The sequence below is a fragment of the Athene noctua genome, chromosome 5, assembly GCF_965140245.1.
Source record: "Athene noctua chromosome 5, bAthNoc1.hap1.1, whole genome shotgun sequence".
NCBI classification, from domain to species: Eukaryota; Metazoa; Chordata; class Aves; order Strigiformes; family Strigidae; genus Athene; species Athene noctua.
In genome coordinates this window covers 43,286,442-43,303,889 of record NC_134041.1, presented here as the reverse complement: position 1 = coordinate 43,303,889, position 17,448 = coordinate 43,286,442, and the positions used below count along the sequence as shown (strand labels likewise).

Sequence of the window (17,448 nt, the reverse complement as noted above, 5' to 3'; positions counted from 1 at the left end):
TCAAAATCAGCTCAGAATACTATGGTTCAAAATCCTGTCACTCATACGATAAAGTTATTTTCATGTAACCTACTCTGCAAATGGGAGTGGCAAGGAAAGAGGAAGAGCTAGAAGAATGAGAGGGCAAAGGCATTTTAGTAGGCTTGAAAACAATTCTAATTTTTATTTTCTCTGTATGTTCTTATGCAGGCATTGCTTCTGTGCTATTAAACAGTAATAAATCAAAAATTGCAAATCTGTTTGTTATCGTCTTAGCCTGGATTTGTCTAAATGCACACCGGGTCACAGATTTCAGTTTTAGCTTTAAGAAAATACTCACTGGCTTAAAAAAAGTAATAACTTTGATTCTCACTGTGCAAACATCAGTCAAATGCAGTGCAAGCACATTATTTCATGGGAACAAATGATGGCAAGACTTCTCAGTTTAGACAAAACACCTTACACAGAATTACCTTCACCAAAGCCAGAGTTGTTCTGGCTTCATGAGGTCCTTCAACACTCTCTGATTTTGTGCTGCTGACACTTTTGACACCCTTAATTTGCTGCCCTCACATCTGTTCTAGCTAGTTAGGTCAGAAGAAACCTTTTGGGTCTGCATGGGATAAAAATGAGAGAGATGACTTGCAAAGGCAAATTGCTTGTGTGTAAAACCATCAAATCCTTCTGATAATGGCTATACAAGAAGAGTTGAGTGTAAACGAGTATCCTATATTCACAGTACCCTGGCATATTTTGAAATAATCAAAGAATTCCTGAATATTGTAAAAGTGAGATTAATATGATATTCTCTCTTGACTTTGTCTACTGCTGTCATGTGCATCTTAATATTGAATTGTAGAAGCTCTTACGTTACAAGCTGCTGTATCTCCCATAGCCATGTGTCTGTAATACACAAATATGTTTTTCTTATTTCTTCTTTTCCGTTTCTCTTTCTTCCACAAGGAAAATCCTTTTCTCCACCAAAGGACTATATTTAAACAGAAGGACTGCTTACAGTGCATAACAAAATTATCGTTTTGTGTGTGTATATACATACAAACATGCATATAAATACTTGTATCTATCATCCTATTTTCCTGGTGTGTATGTATTAGTTCAGTCTTGTTCTCTGGCTTGTGGCACAATGGTACCTTCCTTCTGGCATGGAAAAGAAGCTCATTACATTTTGAGCAGCAGAAAACAGTGGCACATCATGAAGCAGTAGCATCTGGTATACTCAGTCTCTCCATCAGTGCACACCAAAGGAATACTGCATGCTGCTAGTATGTCTGATAAACATATTAGTTTAATAAGTTTTCTTAGTACAGTATTGCTGCCTTTCACTTTGCTTGACTGCACTGTCCATTTATTATATGTCCTTATACGTACAACATTCTTTCACAAAGATAGATACATACATGGTAATTTCATTTCATATGCAACACAACTTTCTCAGGCTGTTGGAATTTCTGTATGTTAACTGTCTCATCCTTCGATTACAGATATTTTCCTTATAGTTGTTTTGAGGGTTCGAAGGTTCCCAAAACTCTAAGTAGATGACTGAGGTGTCTAGGTGGGTACAGAATATCTTCTGAGGGACCTCTTAACCTTCTTGTTAGAAGGAATAGAACTTCTTACTAGTGAAATACAACCAGTGATACCAAGATATGCTTATTCTCGCACTCAAAGCTAATGTTGGCTAATAGTTGTTAGAGTAGGTAGGAGTAGTTGACTTAGGCATTCCTGTGTATACATCTGTCAGGACCAAAAGCAGTGTCAGCTGCAAGAGCATTGCAGGCTCTGGTTCTAAGGAAGCCCTGGAGTGACTTTGTTGTGAATCCCAGTGAGATATAAGAAAACCTGTTTGATATAATGGAGTTCATTCCTGTAAAAAATTGTAGCATGCTACAGTAGGTGGACATACCGAGTTGTGATTCAAACTTAGAAAGCTGGATTCCTGTAACTATACTGGCCATAGCTGTAATTGGAATTCCACTAAAATAAGAGACAAACTCAATTTGTATATACCTAAGGAGCAGAGTCTACTTAGGTTTTTTTAAACCCAAGTCTGGTCAGTTCAGATTTTATACTTTTTCTTCCTACTTTGTTAATTCCATTGTGTAAATTGTCTGCTACAAGATTTTTTTTGCATTGCTATAACTTTTTTTTTTTTTTCAAAAGAATGTTATACTTGGCAAAGAATTCTCATACACACAACTCTTAATTTCTAAATGTTTTAAAAAACTCTCAGAAGAATGCAATTAAATGGCAGAAGTGATTCTTGGGAAACCCAGAAGACAGGGCTCTAGCCTTTGAGAGTTCCTGGCCTTTACTTTGCAGGATCTGAAAAGCACTCTCCTATCTGCATCTTGGTACTTTTATGTTGCCTTTCCAAGGAAAAGGGAGTTGGATGCAGGCCTGAGTTAGATCTCACAGGGATAGTGTTCCCTAAATTACCATCAGATTTCTTTTAGTTCAGATGAAGTTTTCAGCCTAAAATTGGTAAGAAGCCTAATTATTTAACCAGGTTACTATTTACATAGACCACTGTATAGCAATCTGTGATTTATCCACAATTGGCAACGTTAGCCGTGAAAGGTTTTTATTTTGTGTTTGGAACACTTTTTTAAAAAATCAAACTGTGTTCATTAAATGAAAAACTAAAAGATGGTAGAGATTGCTATGGAGACGAGATGTTATATAAACTGTTCATTTTAATTCTTCAGAATGTAAAAATAGCAGAGAAGCTTGGATGTTTACAAGCTTCCAGTCGTTTAAGGTACTGAGTAACTCCACAAGAGGCAAAGCATTCTTGTGCCCTTTGGACTTTTATTGTCATGTAGCAAATTGTACCCAGATTTTGAAATCAATCATGTATTTGTTAAGACTGGAGAGCGTGGAGTAAGGAGGAATAAATAGAAAGACTTTCTAAGTATTCTTTAATCTATAGACTTTCCATTATATTATTTTTCCAGTGAGTAGAATGCCTAAGATGATCTGTTAGCTGAAGTATGCAGTATAAAAATACAGATATTCTGTGATCTGAAGACATACTAATATGGGTAAAAACTGGAAAATAAGACTGTTTCTTTATTACACCTTTTAGAGTGTCATGGTGGCAATGTTACAGATAGGACTGAGATGGTGTTTTCTTTATCAGACTCCTCTCAAAGTTGTTTGTTACCTTAGACATTATCTCTGGCCTTAAATTTAAGAGTTGCTGCTCTTTCTTGAAAATTACTATTATTCACTGAGTTTTGAGAACAGTTAGTAAAATTGATTTTAGGATTACAAAAATCAAACATACAGAATCTGTTCAATTAGTGTAAAGACTAAGCCTTTGTCTAATTAGTAGATTAATGAAACTGTAGGGGTTCTTTACATAACTCCTGGAACACATGCGGTTGAGGTAACCATCTGCAGTGCTGAATTCAAAATGGCAGCCTTGAACTGTTCTTCATACAGGGTTAAAATTGACAGGTACAATTTAGTGGACAAATAGTCATTTCTGCATAAATTCTATTTATTTTGTTTCACAATTGATACTTACTTGAATGTTCATATTCAGAATAAAGAACAATACTTTTTGAAGGGGTGGAAATAAAATACATGTACGGAAGCCTGAAAGCCCCTAGGTTTTTCCTGCAAAACAATTTACAACTACTACAATGACAGCATACTCAACATATTTATTATAAACAAGGTAATAATTTTTCAGGCAAGGGATTTCATTAATCCCCTAGCAGTGTACACAGCCATTGTACTGGACTTTGGAATTAAGCAGCACAGTCTAATTGACTCTATTACTAAAAAAGAGGTGTTTAGAATTATATCACCTTTTAAAATATGAACATCAGTCTTAGCTGCCATGGGAAAGTGGCGTGCACTTGGAATGCAGAGGTACTAATTGTACTAATGCAGAGGTAGGGAGTTACGTTTAATTTTGGAGGGCTATGATTCCAGGCATATACAGATGCTTTATCACCTCTGTAATACCTCAATGGAAAGGGCAGTATTTTCCAGAATTTTGTATCTGTGTGCGTGTATGACAAGGGTGGGTTGGGGAGACCTTCTAGAAGCAGCGTATTTCATGTGGTTCCTAATATGAAATTAATAACATACATTGGTTTGTTTGGATGCTTGCAGGGATTCTTCCTGACAGTGTCACCAGAAGCAGTATTAAAAGTGGCTGCTCAGGCTTCTGCAAACAACAAGATCTTCAGCTTGAATCTTTCTGCACCATTTATTAGCCAGTTCTACAAAGAGCCTATGATGAAAGTCATGCCTTATGTCGACGTCCTTTTTGGAAATGAGACGGTGAGTCTTACGAAAGTAATTGAAGTATTTCTATCTCTTGCACCTAGCTGTTTGTGCCCAAGATCCTGCTTCCTGGTTCTCTGTTATTTAGAGAGACTGACCATGTGAAGTGTCACTAGAAAATTAAATCCATGGTCACAGGACTGTGATATTTCAGTAGATGCCAAAGATGTCACTTGGCCTGTTAGGGGCTTACAACTTGCTCATTCTAGTGTAGAGACACATGAACGAGTTACTCCAGGTTAAAAGAGGACATATCTAATACATTGACTGCTTTGTAATAACTGTGCATGCGCATGATGTACTCACCCAGGAATTAACTCTCTGCTGGCAGAAAACATGTGAAGGGCTACTGCAGAGCTGCTGAAGTTCTGTAACTTGTTTTCATATCCCTACTGCCGCTATTAATAGCATTTTCTGTGATGAAGACAACTCTTTGGGGAGAAGTGGGGGTAGAAAACTAACATACAATTAATTGGTTTAGAAGGTTCTCATTGATTTCATGGTAGATGGGCTGGCAGTCCATCTAAGGAAGGCTTATCTTTGCTATGCAACAGTTGGCAAACAAATTGCATGAAATTCTGCCTGGAAGTCCATGGTAATAGACAAAATTAATTCAGTTTTCAGTCATTGTAGTGCTATCACTTTTTGATTTTTTTTTCACTTCAGAAAGTGCTCTTAAATATGTATTAGTTTGCTCAGCAGAAAAAGCTTTAAAAAAGCCTTGGAAAGTGTGACACACCTAAATGAAGCGTGGGCTTCTCTCAAGATAACTACATTACTACAGGAAAATAATGGGAAAGTGACTTACTCCTGTCAGTGGTTATTCCCAGTTGTGACATAGGGAGTTGCACCAGCACAAGTCACTCTTTACACAATTGTCCATATGTCCACATTAGGGGCTAGCATTGTTACAGATACAGGACTTTTTTTTTAAAAAAAAAAAAAAAAAAAAATTTAAAATGAAGAAAATTGCAATGTTTTTAGATGCAGTAGTATAAGGAAAACTTTTTAAATATAGTTAATGATACAGAAGAAATATTTTCCAGACATTTTACTGCTATTGCAGTTACCTTTATTCTGTCTTTCACAGTAGCCCTTCACAAAGATGGTACTGAACATTTTGATTTAATAGCAGTATAATCTCAACCAAAAAATTTTGTTAGATTTCCCAAATTAAGTAATACCAAGTCCAGTCGATGTTTGGGTGGAAGGGTTTCATAGAAACTTCTGGGATTAAACCTTCCTGGTCCTTTATTTAAACATTGCCCCGTTGACCTGTTAGGAGAATTCAGATCACAGTGGTTCATTAGAAGGCTGTTTTTCAGAAGATAAAACATAGGTTGTTGCTTCTTGTATATTTGCACACTTTATAAGCAATATTCCACTATACTGGCAACATCCCAATTTTAGAAATTATATTCAGACTACCTTAATTTCCCCTGCCATTTCAGTTTGCTATAGTATTATTCACCTGCTGTCATAAAATACTGTATAGGACTGTTGTGTGTGTTAAAGTTGAAAGAATCCCTGCATTTTCTTTGTATAATTTCTAAAACATTTTGTTGTCTTTCAGGGTAAAAGATGCTATTTTAACTTAAGTGATCATCCTTAAAACTTAAAAGTATGATACATATGTACTTCAGATTACCAGCCTCTTATGATTTATTTATACTAATCAGTTGAAAGCCTGATCATTTTTTAGTCTCTGCTTTCTGCTATTTAAGATGGCCATTGCTGCTTTTGAGTTGTTGAAATGCTATTTGCAATGGTTTATTCTCTTGTATTTCTGTGTGACTTGAAACCATGCTCTTGGCATGGTGTAATTCTAGTTTTTAGTAGCTGGTGTATCATTTAACGGTCAATATTTCTGCTCTCTGCATATGGTTTATGGTAAAGAGTAGTTGCAAAATTCAAGAGAAGCTCATTCTGACATGCTCTACCTTCTAGTAGCTTCCCCTTTTTTTTTCTCTCCTATATTAATTTAATCTACAAGTACATACAGGTTTTTTTGTGTTTATGTATGCCTTGATGGGCAGTGAACCACTTCAGCTAGCCAACACCAAATTTTTGCCCATTTACTGTGATTTCTTTTTGCTACATTTTCCATCAGTTTTGCTAGTTTAGTTAAACACTAAAAGTGCAAGTTAACATGTAAGCAAGGTATACTAAGTGGTGTGGTTTTTACTTTATTAGTACAAACAATACTCTTAGACACAATTTTTATTCTTCCCTATATTTATCTTCACATTATAGACCAATACAATTTTATTGTTAAGTGCCGAGCTGTTTATTTTTTGAGTAATACAAAAACATCCAAGAGCAGCAAAATTCAAAATTGCTGCCATTCCTAAACTAAAAACAATTGGCGAAGTGATTTTAAATTACATCTTCTACTTAAAAATTTACATCTGAATGGAGATTGGTTATTTCAGTTTTCAGCCAGATGGTAATTAAAATGGGCAAGTTATAAACCTCTTGGAATAAATATTCCAGTTTAGAATGTAAATGCCAACATACCCTTAAATGCAGTGGAGACACTAAATGCTGTGATAACAACTCAGTACATGTATCAGTTTCAGCATTAGCTCAGCGACCACTCACGGTGTGATCATTTGTTTAAATCCCTTTATAACTAGCCAAACATCTTTTCTTGGATTTTTGATACTTATTAACTGTACTTCATATAATAAATTTAGTGCAGAACATTCAGAATAGGAATAATTATATGTTCATTGCTGCTAACCAATTAGGGCCATTCTGCAGTCATTATCTAGCAATACATGACTGGAGAACTTGATTATTGTCGTTGCTTTTAATTTTTATTAAATTAAGGTTTTTTTAATAGTGTCATTTTGTAAATGGTTCTCAGCAATAATACCTTCCAAGCTACCATAATCACTGGATAATTAACCTGCCAGGATTAAGCACACTCTACTTTGCCTCAGGATGCTTAACTCTCAAATAAGGTCAATTATCTCCTGATGATAACTGCTTTGTCACAAGTTGCTGCTTAATTCGTCTGTAAAAGCTCACCTTAGAATACCTGTTTTACAACTCAAAGTAACTTGCAGCAGCAGAATGGCCAAAGGAGTGAAAGCTTGTAAAATTACATCTCTACACAGAGTTGTGGAATGTTTCCTACACAGCAGTTATACTAGGATCTTAAATTTGCATTTTTTTCTTCCCCAGACCTCTTTCCACTTTCCCAGTTAGGGCTAAAGCTTGATGCTTCTGATACACTCATCAAAGTCAATAATGGGCACAGGAATTTGAACTCAATTTCCAGTCTCTCCAAAAGATGTGAGTTATAATGGCATCTTCTCAGGGAAGGAACTACTGGAGGGAATGGTCTGTATTTTGAGATGTGCAGCTGGATAGGAGTTTATTTTCTGTGGAGGCTTCACAACTCAAGGGACACTACAAAGCTTTCACAGGATTCATCCCTGCATATGGCAGTCATTCATGACTCGGAAGAATATTAAGATACTGATGTGGTAAAGATCTTCTGTGTTCTCTTCCCACGTGTAGGCAGGACATTGCTAAGAAATTTTAGAATTTAGAAACTTTAGAATTACAGACGTGCTGAGCTCCTTACCTATTGTTTTACAACAAAAACCATAAGCAAACAATATAGCTTCCAGTATACGGTGTACAGCGATCCATAAAAGTTGTGGAGGTTGTGTAGAAGAGAAATCATGGATTTTTTCTAAAGCACAAATATAATAAAGAAAACTAAGATAATAGTTATTCTTGGAAATTAGATCCTCTTCCTCTCTAGTGTAAAGAGTTGTTACTTCTAAACACCCAATCTATGAACAAATTAATTACAGGATTGTAAACTGAAGTTCTGCAAAGACAGATGGTTTTGCAAGCTCAACAGGAAATTGATGCTGGTGTGACAATAAATGTGCTGAAAAGAAAGAAAGTTGCATGCCAGACTTCTATGTTTTAAAAAGCAATGACAATAGCTTTAGTGGTGGTTCTGGAGTTATGAATCCTGAGCTTTAAAAAGATGGGTGCCTTTGTGTGCAATAGATATCAAATGGGTCTTGTCTTCATTTCATCTTACAGTTATACTGGAATGCTATATTGTGCCTCCTTAATTTAAAATATTTTCAAGTGAGGTATCAAATACCTCACATCCCTACAAATGTATGTGGTTTGAACACAACCTTCAAGAACCTTTTTTAGCCTTTATAAAGGCGAGTCTCTTTAATGACCTGGAAAAATCTCTTTAATGGCAAGGAAAAACAGTAAATCTAAAACTGTAACAGTGGTTAACATACTTCTGATTTTGAACTTGCAGTCAGTCTGTAGTTTTGTGTTTGTTTTAACCTGGGGAGCCAGTGAAAATGCTGCTAAGTTTTCTGGCATAAAACTGTGTTCAACACACTAGGATTTACACTTAAGTGACCATTTCCAAACAAATTGGTCTATTCCCTTTCTGTAACCTATAATGCATGTTTGTAAGCAACTTTCATTCCACATACTTTGATATACTACATTAAGGTTTGACACTGTGAACAACCTTTAGTCCTGGCTGCAAATTTCCTCTGCCTGATTGTCACCTGGGACCAGACTGATACCTGTGGGCTTAGGAATCTGTCTACAGCTCACAAGAATTTTGAATGAGACATAATCACTTCTGTAATATAAATGATTCTGGTGGTGATTCTTTTTAAACTAGTGTGCATTCATAATGGCATAACTGGATTGATCTGAATTTACAACACTGTAATTGCTACTCTTCATAGACCTAGCAGATAGTTTTCCATACTACCTGAATGTCCTTTCACACTGGTGAATTGTCTGATTCTGAGGAAACGATTAAGAGGTAAGAAACAGGAGAAAATCAGATGGCAGATGTAATTTGGTGTGTGGAGGAAGGGAAACCCTGTTTGGCTTTCAATAAATAATGAAAGGGAGACAAACACTTCAGTCTGTTCTTCTGTATCATATGAGGCCAAGAAGTAAGGAACACTGCAAAGGATGACTGATCATGCCATAAATACCAGCAGATTGATGTTTCTGTTTGAAGTATTTTCAAGTAAGCATTTAAAATTATTTTTGAATATTTGAAATTATTAGTAGAAGGCAAATAGTAGATCGTATTTGTAACAGTATCTGGAAGAGGCTCACTTTACTGTACTGCTAACTTGCACATATGTTATGTAAAGAGCCCTTAAGAAGCCTTGATTCTTTCTTTTTAGCTTACTGGTACTGGTTCATACTGAGGGGTTATTTTCAGTCAGTAGTTGTTTGCAAGCCATCTTCCTTATAAGATCAATCTTTACGTTCAGCTTCTACATCTTCATTTTGAATTAAGTTTTCAGAAACATTAATCATCTTAAATGAAATTAAGTTGAATGTCAGTGTTTTGCATTTCAATTTATATGCCAGTATTTTCCTTTTCGTTATGCTTTCAGAAGTTCTCAGAAACTTGCCCCACAGGTGAGGATAATTATCTTCATTTCATAGGCTGAGTGAGAGACTGAGGCTTGCACGGTCCCCCACAGGGAGTCTGCAGTTAACTTAAAAACTGTAGTCAGCTATTCTGACCCAGTTTATTGAATACACATGGGAAAAAATTTTGTGAGGACACATCTTATCTTCTATTTTAACAGGTAGAGGTTTTTAAGGTCAGCTGCTGATGGTATTTGCTTTTCTAAACTGTAGTAAACAGGTTGCAATTTATTTTTGTAAATCCTACATTTAAGATCTCTGCAAAGTCTTTGGAGGGAGCCTGGGAATTAAAAATTGTAATTCTGAATGGAGGAAAAATAAATATTATTTTTCTTTCATATCTTGATAGAATTCTGGCATTTATTTCCTGGTGCAGGTGTTTTGTTTTCAATTATAGGAACGCTATGACATTGTAATATTGCTGCTGAATTCATAGAATTTACTTTTTCAGTATTGGAATATCTAATAAATTGTGACCAACTGAAAAATGAGAGGGTCTCTAGCACAGGGGAGGTTGATAATGTCAATGGCATGTTGTAAAGATGTGCTGTGGGAAGGATGCTGAAACAGCCCAAGGCTATTTCAGCTGCAGACACCGAATCTGTGTCTCCCTCTCTCTTCTCTGCTCTCCTCCCCCCGCCCCCTTGTGAACTGCAGTGGCTCTCTAAGATAAAATGCTTTTAAATCATTTCCCAACCTTGCAGCCGTCTTTGATAAAAGCCCTGTTATCTGAAATGATATGAATCACTGTGGAGTTAATCATACCTTACACAACAACATATTTTGTTGTGATTCATTCTGTTTCAATTAATCATCTTGTTTATCTACATTGTCTCAGCTGCTGCACTGAAATTCATGAGTAATAAGCAAGTAATTATTATAGTATAGTTTACCTAGTACATTATGAATGAAAGGAAAATTGAGAGCCAAGTATTTAAATTTATATTTAGTGCTGCTTTCAGCTAATGTCTAGTTATTTAAGCAATTTAGGAATCCTAACTGAAAAATGGCTTTCCTTTTTCCTGTTACGCAAAACAGGCAGGTATTTGGAAGATAAACTTATACTTTCCAAAAAGCTTCACTTCTTAAAACTAAAAATATTTTCTGGTAGTCTCTCAGAATGCTTAGGGATATTTATCCTTCCTTATGCTGTGCCGTGTTGAGATATTTTTAAGATAGTGAATATTGGAGAGAGTGCAGCGCAAGACAGAACATGTCCTGTGAGAAGGGAAGGTAGATTTCACTGTATTTCAACAGCTTGTGTTGTGCTGATGATGATTGATAACCCTTTTCACTTTGTAGCACTTCCCAGAGGGTCCCGTAACACTTCATAAACATTAAAGTTCCAAATAAACCAATAAGGCGGGTGTGTAGTCTTGTCTCTCTTCTACAGGTGGACAGTTGAGAGTTTTTTTGCCCAAGGTCATACAGCAAGAGCAGAACCAGGAACAAGTAAAATCACGTTCTAACTTTTTTCTTCAGTTAGTGTCCTGAAATGTTGTCAGCCACTCGATACATTTAGGACAAAAATCACCTGTCTGGAGGAAGAGACCTGCAGAATTTGTCATTCAGTTTTCAGTGTAATTTAATATATGTCTCTGAAAGCCTTTTAAAGGTGAACTGCATATGCATTTTCAACAATCAGAGTACTAGGGCAAAAAAATGACATAATACAAATATGTAGTGTAAGCTGCAAAAATAAAGAGTATGTATAAAATTTAGTTATACAGTCGATAAGAACTAGAAGAATGAAGGCAGAGATGTTTACAAAAATGTTTTAAAATCAGTGTAAGTCCAGAACAATTAAATTTCATGGAGATACTTGCAGATAACAATGCAGGTAAAATACATAGTTTTCAATAAGGGTTCTGTTGTCCAAGCTAAGGTCTATTCAGTGACTCCACATTTCAAGCCCTTTTGGGGCAGATGTAGCCAGTTTCTGATGCAGAGCATTGTTAGATCATGCTAAGGCCTTTTATGTGAATATATACTGGGGATTCTCCCCCTGTTACAGTGAATTGTAAGGCTGCAGTGCTGTGTTATCCCCATGGATAATATCTAAATGTGAGCTGACGTAGAACTCTCTCACCTGCCCTTATCACATAGTCTCATCTTCCCCCTTTAGTCAGATTTAGCAATTTTATGTCCATAGCAAGAGTGAGTCCTGTGGGCTAAGTTACTGTTGAATCACTGAGCTGGTCCAGCTTTCCCAGACAACAAGATCACTAGATCTGATTAGATAAGAGGGTAATAAATGATGCTATGGAGGACTTTGAAAGCCTGATAACCTCCTTGTTTCATCTGACCTAACTAGTCTATATTGTTAAGGTTTCCCAAACAATATAGCTTGGGAACATTGTCTGACAAAGATTTTAATTCTGTTGTATAGTATTTACAGAAATATCCTTTTTAATCTTGACTTATGTTATATATGCAGCCACTCTATAGTTTTATCAGCATGTACTTAGTTGAATGTTATTATGCATACATAAGTTCAGGTATTAGCTGCAAAGTTCTTGGACAGAGGTTTTTATATAAAAGAGCTTGTATTTGACTAAAGAGTATGTATTGATGCTTCCTGTGTTTATAAATTTGAGTCTAAACAAAGGGTACTTGAAAGAGAAGAAAAGGGAAGGATAGTCAACGAGCCAGTAGTAAGTCCATGATGGTGTTCAAAACCCTGTGTTCATGTATTATAAAGAGGTCTGGAGGCTGCTCTAAACTAAATTTTTCAAGAAAATATGCAATATAATGTAATAAATGTAGAGACTAAAATAGATTTTTTTTTCAGTCTGTATTAGTGCAAATGTTTTAGTAATTGTTTCAGTAGTGAAGCTGCTTAAGAAAAATGCATACAAAATGCAAACATGTACAAAAGTAAGTTGAAACTACATTAGAACAGTTTTTTTTGTTTGTTTATAAAACTGTTTTATAAGGAAATAGTCTTGAAAACATGGTTTGGGGGTTTTGGAATAGAATTGGCAATATCTTTATTACATTAACCTCTTTTTCTATACTATTACATAGCACTATTTTTTCAAAACTACAGTTTTAACCTTGTTTTCTTTCTCATGTTATCTTTATCTGTGAGGACCTTCCTTCACGCTGTTTTTATAGCTCAAATAATATTTTTATTCCTTAAAGAGGGTTTCACATCTGATTACAAATCTGAAGTAGTTCCACTTTTTTGACCTTCAACAAAGAAGAGCAAGACTAGGCATTTGAACTCTCTCTTCTCTCCAACTAGTTATATAATCTTCTGTCACTGGGATTCCTACTGTTTGTAGATTTAATAAGAATAAATATAACTCACTGATGTTTCCTTAAGACTACTGAAAAGATGCCGTGTATAAGTAAACAACACAAAAAGATTTTTCCATCATGCATTGACATACACATTGAAGGTATTCAGAATTGACTTCTGCTAAACTGTTACTGATTAAAATCTATATTTTAATTTTTAATTAGATTTTAGAGTTAAGACATTAGAATTGATAATACTGGGCATTTTCCTTAATTAAATTTACTAATTATACAATTAGAACACAATTTGTCCCTCATACAAATGGCATTAAAAGGAAAGTTAAACATGCACTATATTAGGAAGCATATTAAATGGGTCATAAAGATATGTAGGGGTTGAAAAAATATTTTATTAATTTCTAAATAATAATTCAAAGAGCTGTCAAAAAGTTAGGAATGGAGCTTGGAAAAGGAGTAGGAAAAAAAAAATGTTTCAGCATACTTAAAATACCTGAAAGATACATAAAAGCATCCATGGTTTTCCCAGAGGTATTAATTGATCTCTAAAACCTTGCCTTATTTATAAACATAAACCACCCCATTTACAACAGCCTTTGGGTGATCATTTTACAGCCACATGAAAGTGTTTCCCTAAGGTTTAGTGGTCATATTCTGACTTACAATATCAGTTGTTTAAATACTAATCTCCCAGGGAAGCAATGTGGAGAATTTGCTTTGCTACAGATTTTTGTTCCAAGTTAACAGAACTCTTAGTCATGACACTTTTTTAATTCTCCACTAAGCCTTTACTTTAGTAGAATTACTGCCAACACATAAGTGATAAATGGCAATGTCAAAATGTTGCCTGTTAAGTCCTCAGACCCTCATTTGACATGTTAGATTCCATGTAAAAACCAGCAACATAGGCAGTCACGTTAGGGAAACATGCATGAGTCAGTTTGCTTTCCATGCTGAAGTAGTTTCCAGGTGAAGAAGCTTTCCTCCAAAGGAAAGAATTGTAGCAGTCTAATGGCTGGGATGGTAGAAATTTTGAAACATATAAATCTTGTTTCTTGGTTATGTAGAGGGGGACCCCCTACTCTGAATCTGAAATTTAACAAACAATTGTATTCATCATCCTCAAGTTATTTCATTTGGAGGCAGCAGTTTCACAAGCAGAAAGTTTCTTCTTCCCAGCTGCAGCCAAGAAGAAGGACTTCCTCTGCACCCTTACAAAGGAAATGGCCATCAGCATCTGCTTCTTGGACCCAGCTGGTTCTCTAGCTCCATAAGGCCATGGACTGTCCTTGTCAATAAGCAAAAAATCTTTAGCATTTGAGAAACTCGAAAGCAATGGGAAAGTGGTACATGTTCCAATGGAAGACTCTTAGTATCCCCAAGTAATCTGTCCTTAGTGATACTTTTCAAGCTGTCCTGCTGTTATCAAGGTACAGACAGCTCTGCTTGTTGAATAGGCTTTTTGAGAATGTCACAAATATTTCTGGAGTTATGAGTTTTATTTTAAAATTTTCTGATGCTGAAGATCAATGGATCTTGATTCAGGGGCCGCTAATTTTTGTTGAGAAATTTGGCTTCTTCATCTTGATATTATTGTCCTTTGAGTCTAAGCCAATCTGCAGGTGCCAGTCAACAGCATGCTAATTTCTCTTTCCCTGTAGCTGTCCTTCTGAAGGATACTGTTTTTGTAATTGAGAGGCCAAGCTATTAGCTGTATCTTTGATACCTTACAGAATCAGATCCTCTTCAGGATCTCTTTTAACAAAGTGTGTTTCTGCTCTGGAATTCTGCTGAGAGTTCAGCACATTTTTATCTTGTGTAGTCAGACCGCTGACATCTCCAGGTTGTGCCCTATTCTTTCTTTTTTAAAGGAACTGAAATTTTCATGAGAAATGAAGTTGCAGCCATAAACTGTATTGTTGGGGCTGTTCTGATTACTCTGAAAGGAGGACCTTGTTGCAACTGGAAAAATACCTGTTATTTCATGGAATTGCAGGTATCTTTCACTATCAGTTCTTCTGAGGTTTTTTCATAATTTTTTTTAAAACACGTATGACCTTTGGGGGTGGGCAGTCAGATGTTCTTAAAACACACAACATTAGAGCAGCTATGATTAATGTGTCTCTTGGGAATTTCTTCTCATTGGAATTTCTACTAGCGTTTTGCCAGTTATTAAGCCTAGCATAAAGGACACAGCCAGCATAAAGATGAACCAATAACCAAATTATATTTGATACAAAAGGGTCAGTACATGGGTGAGCACTGGGGGTACACACAAGTCAGACTATATATTAACAACATCAATCCCACCGACCCCAACAACGACACCACACAACCAACAATGGGTGGAATAAATGGTGACATGCAGTCTCCCATAGAAGGGACAGGAGACAACCGAGTCAACAAACCAAATACATAAGACCAAGGAAGCCACATACTGAATCTCTACACAGCCCACCTTTACAAAAGCCAGACCTGACTGGAGCCCAGTTCCAGGGAGGCAGGAGATCCTTCCCCAACAGGGAACTCTGCACAGGGCATCCACCTCACAGACAGACACTGCCTCTTCCTGCAAGTGGTCCCAGCTTTTATCCCTAAGTGGGACACCTGACCTTTGTTTACTTAATGCAGGACTCCTGGGGCTCGTTTACCTCATGGCTCTCCCTGCAAGGCCGGCTGCACCCTGGAGGGAAGCTTAAAGGTAAACTCACCCCCCTTTGTGAAGGGCTGGGGGAATCACCCGTAATGAAAACCTTAATTTGGGGCTTGGGGTTGAAACCCCAGCATTTCACTCAGCCCCTTGACATATGGGTGGACCACAGCCCTCACACGATCTCTAAGTGTCACATCTTTATCTTGTATTTGGCTACAGACACTGCCACGGTCATCTCAGCTGTTTCTTCATATTCTTCACTGTTGGGGTCTTTTTCACTGGAAGATCAGTGTGACTGTTCTGCTCAGCACAGTTCAGCATCAACTTGCATTCTAGTCCACGTGCTGCCCATTCGGGTTGAATACATTTGTCACAGGAGCGATTTCATATTCTTGGCGGTGCCACGCAAGACCTAGAAGACAAAACCTTAGACCATCGTTATTCCCACAAATAACATTTATTTGCGGGACATGTTCCCATTTTTTCTGTCCAGGCTTCATGATTAGGATGGTGTTATCTTTTCCTACAGCTATTACTTCAGCTGGCTCAGGGGGGCCACTTGGCCCTTGGACCCATACTTTTGCCCCATTACTAAAGTTGGTGGATCCAAATCCTTTGTTTCCACGAACAGTAGTGACTTGGGGTGGGTCCCCCTTCCTCACCATTGTTGTCAAAATTGGTAATGTTGATAGCTGTGCTACCCTATCATTGGGTTGAATAACTAAATCTTGTTCACCATTATTCAGCAGGATTACTTTGATCTCTCCCTGGTAGTCTGCATCAGTCACTCCTCCCATTACATGAACGTCTTTTAGGGCTAGGTTTGAGCGAGCAGTTATTAAGCCCAAGTGTCTTGGGGGAATTTGGATTCCTGTCCCAATGTTAATAACCCTTGTCTGGCCTCGATTTATCTTTACCAGTTCTGATGCATAAAGATCTAGCCCAGCAGCCTCTGGAGTGGCCCAGTAGGGGGCCATTGCACCTGGAACCATTTCCCAGTAGGTTAAAGTTTCAGTTACCATTAGAGGCTTTATTTGCAGATTCAGCCTAGTCATACCCATCAAGGGTGTCTCCATCTCCCTGATGGGTCTATTGTTGAGGGTGTGGCGCACATCTGTGAGGTGAGATCTCCATCGGGATAGGTTTCCATTTCCCAGCTTTTGTAACTGCTCCTTTAAAAGCCCATTCATTCGTTCAATTAATCCTGCAGCCTGTAGATAGTGTGGGATATGGAAGATCCGTTGAATGTTATGCTGCTCTGCATATTGCTGTACAAATTTCAGAAATGGGACCCATTATCAGTTTGTATTTGTAAGGGGACGCCATAGTATAGGATCATTGTATCTGTGGTAGAGGTAGTACTACGGTGCGTGGCTTTTCTGCAGGGATAAGCAATCAAGTATCCTGAATATGTGTCAACTGCAGTGCAGATGTATTTGCACCTTTGGTCCTGGGGTAAAGGGCCAATATAGTCCATCTGCCAGATTTGTCCTGGCAATTTCCCTCTTCCCAGTTCTCCTTTTACAATATTTGGTACCGGGCGCTTATGAGTATGCCAGCACACAGGGCATTGGGCAATTATTGTTTTAATCATATCCAGTGACATAACTATGCCACGCTCTTGGGCCCACAGTTCTGGTGTGCCCATCTTGTGAGTGGCCTTTTCCCCAAGACGCCCACATTTCTGGTGTGCCCATTTTGCCAAGCCTTCATGGTCTCCTTCCTTAGGGAACTCCAGTCCGGCTTGGGAAATCTTTGCCCGGTTATCAGTG

General features: G+C 37.2%; 1 protein-coding gene across 5 annotated transcripts in view; it reads left to right on the top strand.

The window, feature by feature from the left end:
• Positions 1 to 17,448, top strand: part of ADK (adenosine kinase) — a 295,940-nt gene that overhangs the window by 203,164 nt on the left and 75,328 nt on the right. For 4 of the 5 annotated variants that reach the window (XM_074907206.1, XM_074907208.1, XM_074907207.1 and 1 more), the window contains one exon: positions 4,126 to 4,296. The exons of the other annotated variant lie outside the window; for it this stretch is intronic. In XM_074907206.1, coding sequence (XP_074763307.1) covers positions 4,126 to 4,296 — 171 coding nt within the window. The remainder of the gene's footprint in view (positions 1 to 4,125; positions 4,297 to 17,448) is intronic. 5 annotated transcript variants of the gene reach the window in all.